The 18,275-nt window shown below is 44.9% G+C and overlaps 1 protein-coding gene across 5 annotated transcripts in view; it reads left to right on the top strand.

Moving 5' to 3' along the window:
* The first annotated feature begins 3,189 nt into the window (after nt 1-3,189).
* The window catches only part of SMIM35 (small integral membrane protein 35), a 147,020-nt gene continuing 131,934 nt past the window's right edge, over nt 3,190-18,275 (top strand). Inside the window, exon 1 of one of the 5 annotated variants that reach the window (XM_085647422.1) lies at nt 3,190-3,434. In XM_085647422.1, the coding sequence (XP_085503548.1) occupies nt 3,218-3,434 (217 nt within the window). In that variant the 5' untranslated portion in view covers nt 3,190-3,217. The other 4 variants (XM_085647424.1, XM_085647425.1, XM_085647426.1 and 1 more) reach the window with 4 other exon arrangements.

The raw sequence follows: 18,275 nt of genomic DNA on the forward strand, positions 1-18,275 counted from the left end.
CATGGCCAGAGTTTTATAATACTGGGCGCATGCGCATCATAGTCCGCAATTGCACTGGCCAAACCTATGGGCATGGGGAGAGGCGGATGGAGTTCCACTGTGGGGGGAGGTGGGGTCCGTGTTCAGTGGGATTGCTTCCAGCAAAATGTGAAGACAATGGTTACTTTCTGGATATGTACAGTACACATCTAAGCGGTCATAGTCAAGCCCCCCTTAAGCCACCGTACTGCAGGCCGTACTAGAATTAACATATCTCTTCTTTGGTCCATTTACGTCCAGCAAGATCTTTGCTCATCATTTCATTCTCCTCTGTCATTTTGTTGTAAAAAAAAAAACACCTGGCGCTTTTGCCAGGTGTCCACAACGCAGTACAATCAGTCATGTGATTCAAATGGATAAACTCGTGGAAGGGATTTTTATATGGGGTACTATAAATATTCTCTGCAGTTATTTTGACCTGCACTTTCCATCGTGACACTTAATGCACTTGCACTGCTACTGAAGGCTGCTCTCTACCGAGCTGCTCTTACAGCCTATCCAGTGCTTTAAATGGGCCGGTACTGCCCAGTACGGAGTACCGGCACTTTTTTATTTTGAGAGGGAGAGTACCGGCACTTCTCAGAAACAAGCAGGTACTTTGCTACAGAGTAACTGCATTTCTATTTTTCATTTCAAGCACTGCTCTCCACTCTACGTGCTTGCACACCTTCAGCCAAATGATGACCTCGGAGGCCTGTACCACAACCACATCGACTCACTCAGTGGCTAGTAGCTCTAAATCAGGCAATAAAGTAGATATTTCCCTAATAACGCGAGACTGGAAGCTACAAGCGACGCTCCACTCACAATATACAAGCCGTGTATTTATGCTCCTGTTCTGTTCAGAGACTAAATGACGATTTGTGAGATTTTTTGTTTTTGATACTGGTGCAGGGAAGAAAAGCAAAGAATAGATGCCCGGAGAAAGCTTAGTGTGCCTCTCAGCGAAACAGGTGTTGACGCCTTCATGGTTCCTCATTGAGATTACTTCTTGAATTAACCAATTCGGAATTAATAAAGGGTGCTCTGAGGAGAAGGTCAACTCCTCTCTGGGCAGGAGTGTGCTCTTCTGAGCAGTGTAGCTGAAGAGTCCTATTCTGTATAGACTGAGACAAACTGAACAAAAAGACATGAGAGCAGTTGCGGGCTGGGAGAGTCCTCGAGTGCTTCGCGTGTAGGCCCGCATTGGCACTCCGTAGTTGGAGCTCAGTAGAGCAGATGCCCTACACTGGCTCTCTAAAGGCTGGACGTGGGGCGAGATGAGAGAGACAGAAAGGGAGACACTGACACACCTCGCACCTTCAACCATGGCTCACTGAGTATAACCGAGGCACTCAGTTATGGGGTCTTTATTATTCTAGTTTAGACATATTGCAGGGCCGCAGCTCCCACCAGGGAGCGTTCTCTCTCTCTTTCTCTCTCTCTCTCCCCTCTCTCTCTTTCTCATTCTTTCCCTTTCTCCTCTCCTCTCTCTTTCTCTCTCTCTCTCTTTCTTTCTCTTTCTCTCTCCCTCCCTCTCTCTCTTTCTCTCCTCCCTCCTCTCTCTTTCTCTCTCTCTATCTCTCTTTCTCTCTTGCTCTTTCTCTCAGTCTCTCCCGCTCTCTCTTGCTCTCTCACTCTCTTTCTCACTCTTTCACTCTCTCCTCTCTATTTCTCTCTTTCTCTCTCTCTCTCTCTCTCTCTCCTCCTCTTTCTCTTTCCCTCCCTCCCTCTCTCTTTATCTCTCCTCTCTCTCCCCCTTTTTCTGTCTCTCTCCCTCTCTCTTTCTCCTTCTCTCCCTCTCTCTCTCTCTCTCTTTCACTCTTTCTAACCCTCTCTGTCTCCCCCCCTCTCTCTCTTTCTCTCTCTATCTCTCTTTCTCTCCCTCCCTCTCTCTTTATCCCTCGTCTCTCTCTCACTCACTCTCCACTCTCTCCTTTCTCTCTCCCTCTGTTTTTCGTTCTCCCCCTCTTTCTTGCCCCTCACCTCTTCATGTATTTAAGTCTCTTTTAATCTTTCCATTGCTTTCTCGATTCTGTTCAATGCTGCTTTATTGAGAAGTTTTGTAGATAAATCCACTGGAATTATGCGGCAAAGGACAACATTATATTGTGGGGTTGAGTTGTTTATCATGAAAGTTTGCGGCTAATACATATGCCATGCCATAGGGCGGTTGTGCAGCGCACCACTCTCTGTTGAAGTGTAATTTAATGACTTAGTAGAGGCATAGTGATAGTGCCAAGGTCTCCAAATCAGAGAGGAGCATGAGCTTCTTGCTACAGCATTTGCAGCAAAACAAGTATTTGGGGCACAGTAGGACCTTCATAAAATGTCGCTAGTGGCAGCCACAGCACTCCTGGCAGCCCCACTAAAGCCATACAGGGGGCTTAATTTCAGCCGGAGTCTGCCGGTACGCTCATGAGCAAAAACTATTAAAACATGAAAATTTGCGGATAATACATATGCCATGCCATAGGGTATGATCTTGAGTGGGGGTATAATTCAATGGGGGTCAAATAACATTTGAAAATGTCACCAAAAGTAATTCCATCTGCCTAATGTAAATGTTTCTAAATTACACCATAGTATTTGGTAGTGTGAGTACAATAAAAGTATGTTTGCTTTCTTACTAATAAAATATATATATATATATAATTATTTCCGCATTATTATTAATCCATACTAGTGTATGGGAGGTACTAACCGACACAACTCCCATGAATACGCCTTCAACTACATACAATACCTTAAAAAAAATCAACTACTACAATTCGATGCATGTTTCCCATTATTCAGGCATTTTTAAACAGATTACTTAAGGAAGCCTTATATTCTGCAAAACTAATGACCCCTCCCAAAGGCGAGACCTATTGGCTATGCCAATGATTGTTTGAAAATGTAACATATACTTCAATAGTGATTGGCATCACAGCTGCTGAAAGTCGTTGAAAATGACTGCTAAATGGAGTTACTCGCATTAGGGGTCCCTGTAATAATGTTTCCCGAGGCCCAAAACAGGTAAGATGGCATTTCTGTTTGGAAAGAGGGCGAAGGCTGCCTGTGCCAGGACTGGGCCACGGGGGAGAGTGCCTCGGCCTTCGCCCGGTTCAGCGTCAGGGGACAGTGTTTGCTGTGTCGCCTGCCAGGGTAAACAGAGAGCGCTGTGCCAATAACCTGTGGCTTGGAGAGACCATGCAGGATGTTGGGAGTGTGGGAAACACCGAGGTGTGGAAGCGAGGCAGCCATCCTGGTGCGCGGCTGCGAGCGACAGCAGACCCCAGAGTCCCTGTGGGACGGACAGGGACCGCCCTATATGAACAGGAGGGACTGCTGCAGGTCGCAGGAAGGGGGCGCCGCGGCAGGAAGTTCGGGGAGTGAGCCCACTGCTGAGGACTCCCCGGGAATAACAGAACTGGGTCAGTAATCCGCGTGTGAAGTGAAGCCCTCCTGCGCGAGCCTCTGCAGGAAGGCGGTACGTATGCAGGAAATTCTAGCTAAAGACGCACGTGCTGCGCCGGGTGTCTCCAGGCGAAGAGAACACTACTGCAGGAAGTTACACATGAGGGGAAGGAACAGCAGTGTTGGCACATCTTAAGGGGGGCGTGCAGCGCGAATGGCAACTAAAGAGAACAATACAGAAGCAACCATAGGCGAGGAGAGCGCGAACTACCACAAAAAGGCCTACTGGAGCCTCTACAGGAAGAGAACTCAAGAGTAGAAGCGACCATTTGCAGGTAAACTGCAGGGAACTCCAGTAGTGTCAGGTAGGAGCCAGCGTCATAAACACAGCAAACGTTTGTCAGCACACCCTGATTTGTCAGCACAGTAGCGCACGAAAACCTCTATCCTGAGCTGATACAACCTATGCTAAATGTTGTGACCCACACACAGCTCCGTCAATGCATGTCAGTCCTAAAGTACCCCTGATAACGCATCACTGATACAAGCACACAGCTCTCCAAATGCACCTACGGCAACATCCCTCCATTTCTGCACTGCATGCCACACACAGCTCAGTCAATGCCCCTCAGTCCTGGTCTGGAGCAACCCTAATAACGCAGCACTGATACAAGAACACAGCTCTCCTAATGCACCTCCTGCAACATCCCTCCATTTCTGCACTGCATGCCACACACAGCTCAGTCAATGCCCCTCAGTCCTGGCCTGGAGCAACCCTAATAACGCAGCACTGATACAAGAACACAGCTCTCCTAATGCACCTCCTGCAACATCCCTCCATTTCTGCACTGCATGCCACACACAGCTCAGTCAATGCCCCTCAGTCCTGGCCTGGAGCAACCCTAATAACGCAGCACTGATACAAGAACACAGCTCTCCTAATGCACCTCCTGCAACATCCCCCATTGCCGCACTGCATGCCACACAAAACTCAGTCAATGCACCTCAGTCCAGGGTTGGAGCAACCCTGATAACGCAGCACTGATACAAGCACACAGCTCTCCTACTGCACCTCCTGCAACATCCCTCCATTTCTGCACTGCATGCCGCACACAGCTCAGTCAATGCCCCTCAGTCCTGACCTGGAACACCAATGATAACGCAGCACTGATACAAGAACACAGCTCTCCTGATGCACCTCAGTCGTGCAACATCCCTCCATTTCCACACTGCATTCTTCACACAGCTCAGTCAATTCACATCAGTCCTGGTCTGGAGCACCCCTGATAACGCAGCACTGATACAAGCACACAGCTCTCCTTATGCACCTCAGTCCTGCTGCACCCCTCCAGTCCCGCACTACATGCCACACACAGCTCCGCCAATGCACCCCATCATATTCCGCAGTGCCCATGCTAATCGTATATAACACTAGCACACATACACGCTGATCTGTCAATGTACCTCTTTCCTGCATTTTAACATCACTCCTTCCGGCAACGCCCACAATGCAACATACAAAAATCTCAAAGTGCACGTCAACGCTGCCCTTCAGTACCCCTTCTATTCAAGTACTGGACCTGACATGCAATGTATTTCAATTCTGACCCGCAGGAACCAGTGCTGTTTCCTCAGGTGTCCCATAACTCTGCTTAAGTACCTCAGTCTTAAACTGTCAACTCCCTGATTGGACGCAGTGCGCATGCTCTGTTGCCATAAGAACTTCTGCCAAGTTGTGTGAGTGAACTTCTCAAAGTTCTGCTTCGCCCGGAGCGGCTCCTGCTCGCGCGCCTTTCTCTCTTCCCTTTCTACACGTTCATGTGACAGGTCTGGACTCTCTCCAACATCCCGGGTGGCTGGTGCATGAGACATTTAGCAGGAATGTAGAGTAGACAGTGCCGACACCTCTGTGTGCCAAGAGTATGGTGACTGTCATGGAGCTGGAAATCATGTGAGTGTTCGACTGCGTCACTTTCAACTAAATAGTTCAGTAGGTTAATGACGTCTCCCGCGCTCCACGAGCACGTGTCCATTATCCCAGGGCACGTGTGTCTTTGAGGCCAGGTTGAGGATTAGCGCCGGAGAACTTCCCAGCTCTCCTCAGTTCATCATACTGAGGTGACGAACATCTCAGGCATCAGCCGGTGTCTCAATGATGAAAGGCACTGAGTGAACCAGTGAGTGAGCGAAATCGCTTGAGGCGAGAGCGGAGGAATTAGTAACTGCTCGAAGTGAGAATTTCCCTACAAGTTGCACCACGCACGTGTCTGTTGTGATATACTTAGGCTGTCTCAGCTAAGGCTGCAACTGCATATCTTTATGATGTACTTTGGTTCCATCGTGATGTCACGATGCTTGGAGGACGGTTTGGCAGTTGGTCCAGCTGTGTCTGGCCAAGCTTTGGTGTGGGTTTCATCTCTGCTGAGTAAACCTACATCAATTTAAAAGCTTCGTTTGTGTCGTGCTCTTCAACATAACAATTTTGGTGAAAAGGGTTTTCTGTGTGGGGTTTGTGTTTTGTGTAAGATAGGGAGATGTGTTGTGATGTACTTAGGCTGTCTCAGCTAGGCTGGGACTGCATTTTTTATGATGTACTTTGGTGGGCAGGGCCGGACTGGCCATAGCGGGCACTGGGTGTTTCCCCGGTGGGCCGCCAGAGTAGGCGCCGATGTTGGCCCCTGGGGGGCCGTTTTTGTTACAGGGCCATTTTTGCAACAGAGCTGCAATCTTGGCCCCTGTAACAAAATCAGACGAAACCGGCCCTGGCAAACAGCTCGGCCGCACCCCCAACCCCCTAGGGGGCCAGCAGAGCACTTTGCCAGGGTCGGTTTTCGTTCCCTGTCCGGCCCTGACTTTGGTTCCATCGTGATGTCGCGATGCTTGAAGGACGGTTTGGCAGTTGGTCCAGCTGTGTATGGAGACGCTGTGGTGTGGGTTTTATCTCTGCTGAATAAACCTACATAAATTGAAAAGCTGCATCTGTGTCGTGCTCTTCAAAATAACAATTTTGGCGACAAGGGCTTTCTGTGTAGGGTTTGTGTTTTTTGTAAGATGGGGAGATGTGTTGTGATGTACTTAGGCTGTCTCAGCTAGGCTGGGACTGCATATCTTTATGATGTACTTTGGTTCCATCATGATGTCACGATGCTTGGGGAACGGCTTGGCAGTTGGTGCAGCCGTGTCTGGCGAAGCTCTGGTGTGGGTTTCATCTCTGCTGAATAAACCTACATCAATTGAAAAGCTGCATCTGTGTCGTGCTCTTCAACATACCAATTTTGTCGATAAGGGTTTTCTGTGTAGTGTTTGTGTTTTGTGTAAGATGGGAGATGTGTTGTGATGTACTTAGGCTGTCTCAGCTAGGCTGGGACTGCATATCTTTATGATGTACTTTGGTTCTATTGTGATGTCACGATGCTTGGGGAACGGTTTGGCAGTTGGTCCAGCTGTGTCTTGCGAAGATGCGGTGTGGGTTTCATCTCTGCTGAATAAACCTACTTCAATTAAAAAGCTGCACCTGTGTTGTGCTCATCAACATAACAGTGTCCTACCCACTGAGTATTAAAATATTTCTTGTTTAGGACTTATTCCCAGGTAGGGTGTGTCACGTCCACCACTGTTCTGGAGCACGCACATGACCACGCCACCTACGGAGCTCTGTAAAACATCTTTATTCTTCGGCATGCAACTGTTAACTGAACGCAGTATGTTTTAAACTTTATTGACCACTCCCAGACACCCAAATACCTCCCAACCTATTACATAACTTTGTAAGGCGTCAACCGAGGACCACAAGGGTCCTACTACTTATGATCACACAACACTACATCTCCCTCTTTGTTAAATAAAAAGTACTGAAAACATTTATACATTAGAGTTCCTCAATGAGTCGTTGAGGTGCTCGCACCAATCTTCCAGATTGAGTCGTATGAGTTGAAAGAGTTGCACTGTCATCTGGCATCGTAGATGTAGCCTCAGATGCTTGACTTAGGCACTCAGGAGGACTTGCCTCACTCATGATGTCTGAAGCTGACAAACATCGAGGCAGATGTTTGAAATGTGATGAGTCTCTCATAGTGGACTTTCTGGGACATTGAGCAGTCACCATATGTCCTTTACTTGTACGACTCTCAATGGATCAATATCGAACGGAGCGCAAGACTTGCGTTTCTGTTATAGTTTCACTAGGACCCAGTCTCCTTCTTCGAAAACCATGTCCAGAGCGCAACAGCGCTTATCTGCATAGGACTTCATCTTGCTTTTGCAAGAAATGTCTGTGACACGAATCTCATCAGTATCTATTCCTCGGCTCGTGTTCCATTGTGGTGGCTTTGTCCCAATGGCTCCCCCAAACAGCAAGGTGGCTGCTCTTTCACCTGTTGTAGAATGGATGGTTGACTGATAGGCATGAAGGGCTGGACATAAGGCTGACTTGAGATCGCACTGAACCACTTTATTCAGGGTGTCAAAAAATGGTTCAACAATGCCATTTACCTTTTGCCAGAGAGGTTTGCTTTTCTGACGCTCGACGTTCAAGTGACTAAGAAAGTTCTTAAACTCTGTGCTATTGAAGGGTGGACTGTTTTCAGGTTTGAAAATAGAGGAAACACCACATGCTGTGAAGATATCCAGCCTGTCGATGACTTTGCAATGGGTGGTCAATGAGAGATCTTGCACTAAGGGAAAATGTCAGTACTCATCAATAACTACCATGTGATGATTGCCATTGTTTAAAGGTCCAAAGAAATCAACGGGAATTTTCTCCCATGCTTGTTTAGGAAGGTGAGACACATTTAACAGATACTGTGTTTTCTTGGGAGATTTGTAGTTACATGGGGACATGCTTTCAGTTCCTTTTCAAATCATTCATCAAGGCGAGGAAACCACACTCTGTCTCGGAGGACTCTCTTGGTGGCTACAATATCACAATGTCCTTTGTGTGCCTGTTCAATGACTTGTTGCCTCAAGCTGTCAGGTATGACAGTTCTCTAACCTCTTAGTATAATACTTTCTTGAGTGATGGAAAGTTCTTCCCGTAAATCTTTGAATTTTTGATATTCAACGTCATCTGTGAGAGGTCAAGTATGTTTTCTCCATGTTTGCGTTGCAGTGATATCCTTGCGTGTAAGCATGGCTCTGTGTTGGTAGCAGCAATGATTTGGTGAATGGATAGAGCTGCAGGGGTGCTGGACTTTACTATGAAATTGAGATATGCTTCAGCCACTTTAGACATTGCACTGTGATGCAGTAACTTCACCCGTGAGAAGTAATCTACGGGGTTTTGATCCTTCACCAGTTTATGCACAATATTGTAATCATACTCTTGCAATCTCAACCCCCACCTCTCGATGCGAGGGGCCATCTTAGCTTTCGGATTTCTGAAAATACTGAGCAATGATGCCAGGGTCAGTGACAATGGTGAAATGTTTTCCGTACAGAAACACATGAAAATGTTCACAAACCCACTCTACTTCTGAGCTCTCTTTTTCTGGCTGAGAATAGGCACATTCAGTCTGAGAAATAATTCTGCTAGCATAGGCTACAACATGTCTCTGAGCATTTGGATGTCCATTGTGTTGAGCAAGGAAAATATCCAAACCCACTGGGCTTGCATCTACTATGATCTCAGAATGTAACTTTGGATCAAAATAGGCCAGTTCTGTTGCATTTTCAATTGCATGTTTAATTTTACTGAAGCTTTGGTCACATTTAGAGGACCATTGCAAGGGAATATTCTTCTTTTTAACTCTCCTAATGGGGCACCCACCATTGCAAATTCAGGAATGTATCTGGAGCACTAGCTGGCCATGCCTAAGAAGGATTGCAGCATGGTTACATCTTGCGGTTAGACAAGTGGATGACAATGCTTGTACTTTTTCAGGGTCATTAGTCATTCCCCCTTCAGAGACAATATGCCCAAAGAAATTAAGTTTGGTTTAGTGAAACTCCAAATTTTCTGCATTTAAAGTGAGACCTGCATCAGTGAGCAGACGGCATACTAATATATCATCACTGTAGTTAACAATATCTGTGACATGTTGAATTACTCGGCGAATGACATCCTGAAAGATTTCTGCAGCCGACGACACACCAAAGATAAGTCTTTTGTATCTAAACAACCCAACATGAGTTGAAAAAATAGTAATGTATCTACAGTTCTCTTCTAGCTCAAGTTGATGATATCCTTTGTTCAAATCAAGACGGAAGAAGACTTTGGTGCCATTCAGCTGTGTAATCATGTCCCCTATGTGTGGACCTGGATGTCTTCCTCTCTCGATTGCTTTGATGGTCTGGCGCATATCCACACAAATGCGCACTGCACCTCCGCTGTCCTTTTTTGGCATTACCACTATGTTTGAAACCCATGGCATCAGACCAGTTGAGCTCTCAATGATGGCATGCTTTAAAAATGTTCTTTCTCAATGGCCTCGTGTAAATGAAAAATTGGGTTGAGGGAAGCCTCAAGAGCCAAAGACTCAAAGAAATACTGGCACCTGATCGCAGAATATTGCGATTCAAGACAGAGGGCTCTCCCTATCCTGATTCCAGAAAGGGAGTGGGTGGTCTATATTTCGCTATTATATAAAAATAATGGTTTAGTACCTTTTTTGATGCCCGTCATAGAGGAGTCTTCTTTTTTGGAATATGGTACTCCGTCAAGGGATGAAGTAGTGGGTTACATAAAGAATGCTAGAACCTTCGGCGCACTAGGGCCAGATGGAATCCCGATTGTGTTAATTAAAAAGGAGCCAGTGGCATGGGGAGCTCTTTTGGCGCCACTGTTTAATTTCTGCTTTCGAACGATTAATATTCCCTCCTCCTGGAAGGGGAGTATTATAGTTTCTCTGTACAAAAAGGGCCCGAAGAGTCTACCTACTAGTTTTAGACAGATTGCGTTGTTGGATGCTTTGGGCAAATTATTTGCAAAAAGTATACTCTGTCACCTGCAGCAATGGGCCCATGACCAGAAAATCTTACCACCAGAACAGGCTGGCTTTAGAAAGAACCATTGATCCCTGGACAATATTGCGGCTGTCCAGACCATCGTAGAGAAATATGCTTTCTCACGAAGCATGGTAGTTTATACGGCTTTCATTGATTTCTCCACGGCATTTGATAAAGTGGATTGTCAAACGCTGTGGAGAAAGCTTCACCATCTCGGTATGCCATACCATCTCCTGGGCCTCTTAATACAACTACATACAGACACCTGGTGTCAAGTGATGATCGGAGGTCTGCAGGGTCTATCTTGTAGGATTGAGACTGATAATGGGCTTAAGCAAGGCTGCCTGTTGGCCCCTCTTCTGTTTTCTTTTTATATATATGATCTCCCCAGCACGTTAAATTCAGTGAGAGGGGATGCACCTAGAATTGGTACCTTGTCCATCGGCTCCTTACTATATGCAGATGACGTTGCAATTTTTGATTTAACTCCTATTGGCTTGCAACGTCGACTGGATGCCCTAACCAAATATGCGGAGGAACACTTTTTGAAGATAAATATATCCAAAAGCAAAATCTTAGTCTTCCGCAAGAAAGGTCATAGAATAAAGAAAGGGTATAAGTGGTTGTTGGGGCATGAAGAACTAGAATTGGTTGACTCATATTTGTACCTGGTAAAGGTTTTTTTAAAAAATGGGTGAGATTCAGAGCATATTAAGCTGTGTGTTGGTAAGGCTGCCTCTCAGGTCGGAACTCTAAATAGATTTTATAAAACCTGTGGGAGACGCCATTTTAGTCATGTCCTGTCAGTATTCAAGGTTAAAATTCCTCCTTCATTAACTTATGCTGCAGAAGTATTGGATAATAACTATTGGCTTGCTTTTGATAAGGCAGAAGGCCAGTTCATCCGGCAAATTTGTAATTTAAACTCTCTGGCTGCCCCACATGTTCTACGCTTGGAATTCGGTCTAGTCTCTTTGTACGTTTTATCTCTGTCAGTGGTCCTGAGGTGGGGGAATGCTCTCTCTTGGGGGGATGAGGGCTCTCTTAGGGCCTCCTTGAGAATGGAAATTTTGTGCCAAATTAAAGGATCAATCAGCATTCTTTAGATAATTTGCTTACGCAAATGACATATTTGGGCTCAGTCTAAATAGTGATTCACCCATGCCGAAGCCTGCATTGAAGTTATTTTTAAAGAAGTCCGCAAGCTCGATTAGCATGGCAGGAGATATAGTTTTAAGTCAATCTAAGTCCCGCAATGAGGTGGTTTGTGGGAGCGACTTAGGAAAAAGGCCACAGCCTTATCTAACATGGATTAGAAGACTGATACTTCTTTTGAGAATTAACCTGTTGCCCTTAAGAAAAGTTAATGGTATATGGGATAAAATCCCAAGAGAGGAGAGCATTTGTGAATTGTGTCATATACAAATCCAGGATCTCAATCATGTGCTATTTGTGTGTCCAGAATTACAAAGGGCAAGGCGTATGTTTTTAAGATCATCATTTATTAAATTTAATATTCATTCTGCTCAGGAGGCCTGAACATTTGTTTTATCCCCACCAAATGAAATGGTCTGTTATAGGATATTCCAATTTATTAAAACTTTTCTGGCTATTTAGCAGGACATTTTTAAAAGTCTAGCTACCAGGTTGTAACGTCTAATGGTTGGACATTGAAGAATTTTGCACTGTATACAAAGTATGTCTCTCCTTCGTTTCACTTTTTAATCTACTGGTGTATTTTAGAAAAAGGGAAACATTTTTTGTATTGTATTTAAAATATGTCTTTTTATCGTATTGGTGTATTTTTGTGGACCTCCGTAGGAGTTCTTTAAGAAATAAAAAACTGAATTGAAAAATAATCCGACGGTGTCGCTGAGCAACAGGATGAATGTGCTCAATAATGTGAAGTTTCACCGTCATTGTCATAAGTTTCCCATGTTCATTAAACAATGACGGGAATTGATTCACTATTTCAGAATGTGCATTGAGGTTGTAGTTGACGCATATTGGTCCCATGTCAGCAGCAGTGCTGATACTGAGTAGAAATATACTCTATAAGTACCTTGGAGGACATGAATTGGCACTTGGAGTGTTGTTTTCTTATGTCTGATGGTCGCTATGAACAACCCTTGACTTTCCAATGGCATAGAAGCATCCCCTGGGAAAACGCCTTTGTTTTTGATGGTGTTCGACATGGTACCACAGACAGTTTGTTGTATTTTTCTGCTGGTATAATATTGCTCAATGCACCACTGCCTATATTAATAGTTATAGTAGGGCAGCCAATTACCTTTAGCGTGATCTTGGGGCAATTACTAAATGAGTTTGGTCACGTCACGTGGTGATCTCTCTTTGACTAGTGCTCTTTTTTGCAAGCAGTCAATCCTACATGTGCCCATCATACTGCAGTAGACATCATCGCTGCATTTGACCCTTGTGGGTTTGACTAGAATGCTTCTAGAACTTTCTGGCACCCATTTTCTCTTCTCATTGTGACACACTTCTTTTCTGTTTCGATTTTCAGACCATTATGAAATGGTTTTCTGTCCTACAGCCTTAGCATATCTTTCCAATGGCAGGACATTTACCTTCGTGTGGAAAAGAGAATTCACATCGGAGATGCAATTTCTTTTTCTTCTGATAATTTGTTTTCTTTGCCTCCACTTTGTGTTTCTTCTAACTTTTCAAGATCAAAGCTGATTCATGTTGTGGTCTTCCAGCTTCCATATCAGCAGCCTGTCAATCTGCATGTTTCTCAGCTCTCGCAAACATTAGTACCTTTTCTAGACTGAGTGTCTCTCTCAGCATGCATTGTCTGAATGAATCAGAGAGGCAACTATCGATGACTGAGACACATATCTTCTTCATCATTGAATGTATTGACCTTTTGTTCAAGGGCCTCCTACAAACCCACACTGCATTCCACTCAACTCCAGCATCAACCCACTTAAAATGTAGAAACTCCACACTGGAACACCAGGGCAAGGTCCATAAAGCACCAGAGCATCCTTTACCTCTCATCATTAGTGTTATACACAAGAAGGTAGAGGTACAGACAAGAGCAAATTCCTATGGGGTGTCATGTGTGTGCTACCTGTGGTGTTCTTGTAATTGTCTCCTAAAGCTGCCCATGCAATAGTATATGGTGACACGTCACCTTATACTATTTACTCTCAGTGGGATTACCCTACATAATGTGAGTGCTTGTACAAGTCCAATAACGTAAGGGAAGGTAAAAAAAGGGCCTAGCAATCACCAATACAGGCCATTTGCTATGTGCCGGGAACATAATAAAAAACAAATCATGCATTGGTACCTCATTTAAAAACTCATCATTTTGCACTGCAGAGGTAATTTCCTGCAGACTATACATGTCTTAAAACATGTCCTAAACACTCAAACATACAGTAATTAGTTTGTTCAAACAAGGTGTTCTCAAGCCAGCAAACAAGAAAAAATCTAAAATATCTTCCCAAAATGATGAATAATAAAAAACTATAGTAAAAGACAGCAGCATCTGTCTTACTTTACTTATTTAATTACTTTGTTTGCAGTTTTATATGGTTAAAAAATGACTCAGGGCAGGGTAATCTTAACAGCATTATGGTCCACCGGGCAAAGCAGTGCATTGGGCCATGCCTTCACAACCACTTACAGGAATAAAAATGTTTAACGGAAACTTAGGGGGATATTCTCAAGAACGTGTGAGAACTACCGAGCTCAACGCGACCCTTCACATCACAGTCCATCGTGGGAAAATAATACCATGTTAACGTGGTATTCCCAAGCCGGCGGCACCATGCGATAATCCCACGGCAACGTGTCAAATGTCCGCGATAAAGTCAATGCGACACCGCAAAAATGGGAAACACCAACGCAAAAAAAACTGCGATGATGCCGATAGGGATACAAAAACCAGTGAAATCCAGCAACAGGCCTGCAATTCCCACACGTCATGCGGGAAAATGCAACATAAAAGCAGAGCACAAAAACGGTGAGATGACAATGTACGAGCACACCCCCACATCTGTGACGTAGAACAAATGACCATCGTCCCGCATCACATAGGCATCTCCTCACAGTCACAATGTACATCGAAATGCAGTCTGCATGTAAACTGCGCCAATGCTGACACATGCATGGAACACGCAGTGAAACCGCATCTCCCCTTCACATTGCAAAGGGACAAGCAATCCCTCCTGCACACAGACGCGTCATGAGCAATCAATCATGACAGCGTGGACGAATGTAGGGGCAGTGACTCCCGCTTACGTACATGTTGCACTTGTTGTGGGATTTGAGTCACAGGGGGCATCCCTGCATCATGGTGGCACATAACTGACCCCACAAGGAGCCCTGCTGTCACCTGTAGGCCACAAATGGCAGGCAAAATGGAATCACCATGGACACATGTGACACAAGAGTGGGATACCCTACCAACAGTGACACACTGGACGGGCACTTTGAATACGTGACAACCCAACAGCCCCACTGCACAGAGGTGACACACCCACCATCCATGAACACATCATAAAATCGCCATCAACACATGTCACACTCACACCTGTCTGATTGATGTGCCTGTACAGATGAGTGACATGCACTTAGTGAATGTAAGTTTGTAATGCATTTTGTTAGACCTGGCACCTTGGCGTGGGTCTCCCTTGCATTTTTTGCTGTTGCCTCATGTGTTTTTGCTGGTGTTAGATGCTTTGGGCACTGTGCCACTGCTATTCAGTGCCACAGTGCAAGTGCGACCTATGGTAAATTGATGTATGGATTAGTGATTCCATGATTGGCTGTTTGGTTTACTTGTTAGACCCTAGTAGAGTGCACCAGGGGTGCCCAGGGCTGGTAATCCAAATGCTGCTGGTGGGCTTGCAGCACTGGTTGTGCCACCCACAGAAGCAGCTTGTAAAGTGTGTCTCAGGTCTGCCATTGCAGAGCCTGTGTGCAGTCTGGTACTACCATGCTGACTGGGCAAGTGCACCCACTTGCCAGTCCCTCAACCTTTCCTTTTCTGCATATTAGTCACCCCTATGGTAGGCCCAATGGCAGGGTGCATTGTAAGTATAAGGTAGGACATGCCCTGATGTGTGTGGCATGTCCTATTAGTGAATTACAGCCATTTTCGTTTTTCACTATTGCAAGGCTACCTGTTCCCCATAGGCCAGAATGGGCAGTTTGTTATTAGATTTTATAATCCTAACTGACTCAGGGAACTAGGTAGAAATTCGAGTTTAGTATGCCTGAAGTCAGAATGATATGCATCTTTTAGTGAAGTTGGTTTTAACATTCTGGGCCCGATTCACGGAACTAACTTAAGACAAAATCCTAAACTTACTACCATTTTGGTATTCACAGAAGGCACTTATTCATTTTGGTATTCACAGAAGGCACTTACTCATTTCGGTATTCACAGAAGTTAGGAGTCCTATCTTTAGGACTCCTAAATGCCTTCTGTGAATACCGAAAGTCTTAAAATTAGGATTTTTCTCAGTTTAGTAGTAGTAAAGTTAGGACTCCTAACTTTAGGACTCCTAAATGCCTTCTGTGAATACCGAAAGTCTTAAAATTAGGATTTCTCTGAATTTAGTAGTAGTAAAGTTAGGACTCCTAACTTTAGGACTCCTAAATGCCTTCTGTGAATACCGAAAGTCTTAAAATTAGGATTTTTCTCAGTTTAGGAGTCCTAAATTTAGGAGTCCTAACTTTACTACTACTAAACTGAGAAAAATCCTAATTTTAAGGCTTTCAGGATTCACAGAAGGCATTTAGGAGTCCTAAAGTTAGGAGTCCCAACTATACTACTACTAAACTGAGAAAAATCCAAATTTTAAGACTTTCGGTATTCACAGAAGGCAATTAGGAGTCCTAAAGTTAGGACTCCTAACTTCTGTGAATACCGAAATGAGTAGGGGGCATATGTATCAACCGAATTTTTAATCGCAAACGCTGCGATTCGCAAAAAACAGCGTTTGCGATTAAAAATTTGCAAAACGGGATGTATGAGGCAAATCCTCATCGCAAATTTAAGGAATCGCTAATATAGCGATTTCTTAAGTTTGCGTAAGCATTTAAGAAATCGCAAATTGCGATTTCTTAAATGATATGTACCACGCACCAAAGCATTGCGACTAATCCTTAAGAAATCGCAAATTACCACCAACTTCTAGTTGGTGGTAATTTGCGATTTCTGTTAAAAATGCACTTATTGTAATTTTACAAAGTGCCTTGTGGCGCACATACATGCCCTTAGGGCATGTATGTGCGCCATATGCACACACATGCTCATTTCAGGGGTGCATCAGGGTGTCATCATGACACTCTTGCACCTTTGAAATTATTCTCAAATTGCGATTAGCAAATTGCGAATCGCAATTTGAGAATTACTTCCCATTCATTCCTATGGGTCTCCTGGCCCATAGAAATGAATGGGAAGGTATTCCTTAATTGCTATTTCGCAATTTGCTAATCGCAATTAAGGAATTTTAAGAAAAAGTTTTGCGATTTTTTTAAATACATCCCGTTTTGCAATTCTCAAACAGCGATTCTTTAAAAATCGCTATTTGAGAATCGCAAATGGAGATGTTGATACATATGCCCCCAAGTGCCTTCTGTGAATACCAAAATGAGTAAGTGCCTTCTGTGAATACCAAAATGGTAGTAAGTTTAGGATTTTATCTTAAGTTAGTTCTGTGAATCAGGCCCCACGTGTTTAAAAATACCACTTTTAGAAAGTAGGTATTTTCTTGTCCAACCATCCAAGCCTGCCTCTGCTAGGTTGTGTATTCCTTGTCTGGAGTTTGAGTGACAGGGGCTGGGGGATTCCAGGAGACAGGGTGAGTCAGCACAGGGCTGAATAGAGATATCTACATGTAGATGGGTGGGAGGAGTTGCACCTGGGACCTGAATAGGGCTGTGCCTTTCCTCCACAATGCTGGCTCCACCTCCTGTGGTGTGTCTGATGTCCCTGCCCTGCACTGTGAAAGGAAAGAAGAAGTCATGTCAGCAAAGTGCTCCAGGACTGACCAGAACTGGTTTGGACTAGGCAAAGGCCTCCCAGCCTTCAGAGAACAAAGAGAAACTGTGCATGAAAAGGGGAACCCAGACCCCAGAACTTTAGATCACTTTTGGGAAACAAGAAGAAACCTTTGCTGAGGAGAGGAACCAGAGAGACTGAGGAGAGACTATCCCTAAGCTTGAGGGATTGGCCTGCAGTGGTTGCCTGTCTGCCAAAGAGAGGAGAAAGGAACTTTGTGTGTACTTTATTCAACTTGTGAAGGATCTCCAAGGGCTCGAGAAAATAGCTTGCCTCCTGCTGAAGTCTCAGGGACAACAGACTTCACCAACCAGCTCCCCAAGAGTTCTTTGGAAGTGCCTGGAGTTGTGTTGGGCTTTCTGAGGGACTGCGTGTCACAAGGAGCTGGAAGCGCGACTCACGAGCAAGAAGCATGACGCCGAACTGCCACTGTCGCTTCACAATGCGAAAGCGACTCGCATCGCCGGAGAAGAGGATCAACGTCACATCAGATGCCGCCGCATTACCGGGAAGCGTATCGCAGGGCCTGTCGCGGCTCAGAAGAATCGTTGAGTCACCACAGGGCCGTTGGGCGTGCACGTGTGTCGCATAAAGAAGAATACGCCATCTTTGTTGCATTGTACCAGACCTTCATTGCATCACGGCATTGCGGGCCGCATCGCCACGGAAGAGCAGTAAGAAACCGACGCTTTACCTCCCCTCACAGAGAAGAACCGACGCATCCCCTACGCATCAGTAGGGACCCGATGCATCACTGTTCTTGTGTGTAAGGAACCGACGCATCACCTTCCCTGCAACACTTTCGTTGTATAGCGTTACGCATCCTAAGGTGCATTGAACTCAAAGTGTTGTATTTTAACATCTAAAGAGAACT

The sequence above is a fragment of the Triturus cristatus genome, chromosome 3_2, assembly GCF_964204655.1.
Source record: "Triturus cristatus chromosome 3_2, aTriCri1.1, whole genome shotgun sequence".
In the NCBI taxonomy this organism is placed as follows: Eukaryota; Metazoa; Chordata; class Amphibia; order Caudata; family Salamandridae; genus Triturus; species Triturus cristatus.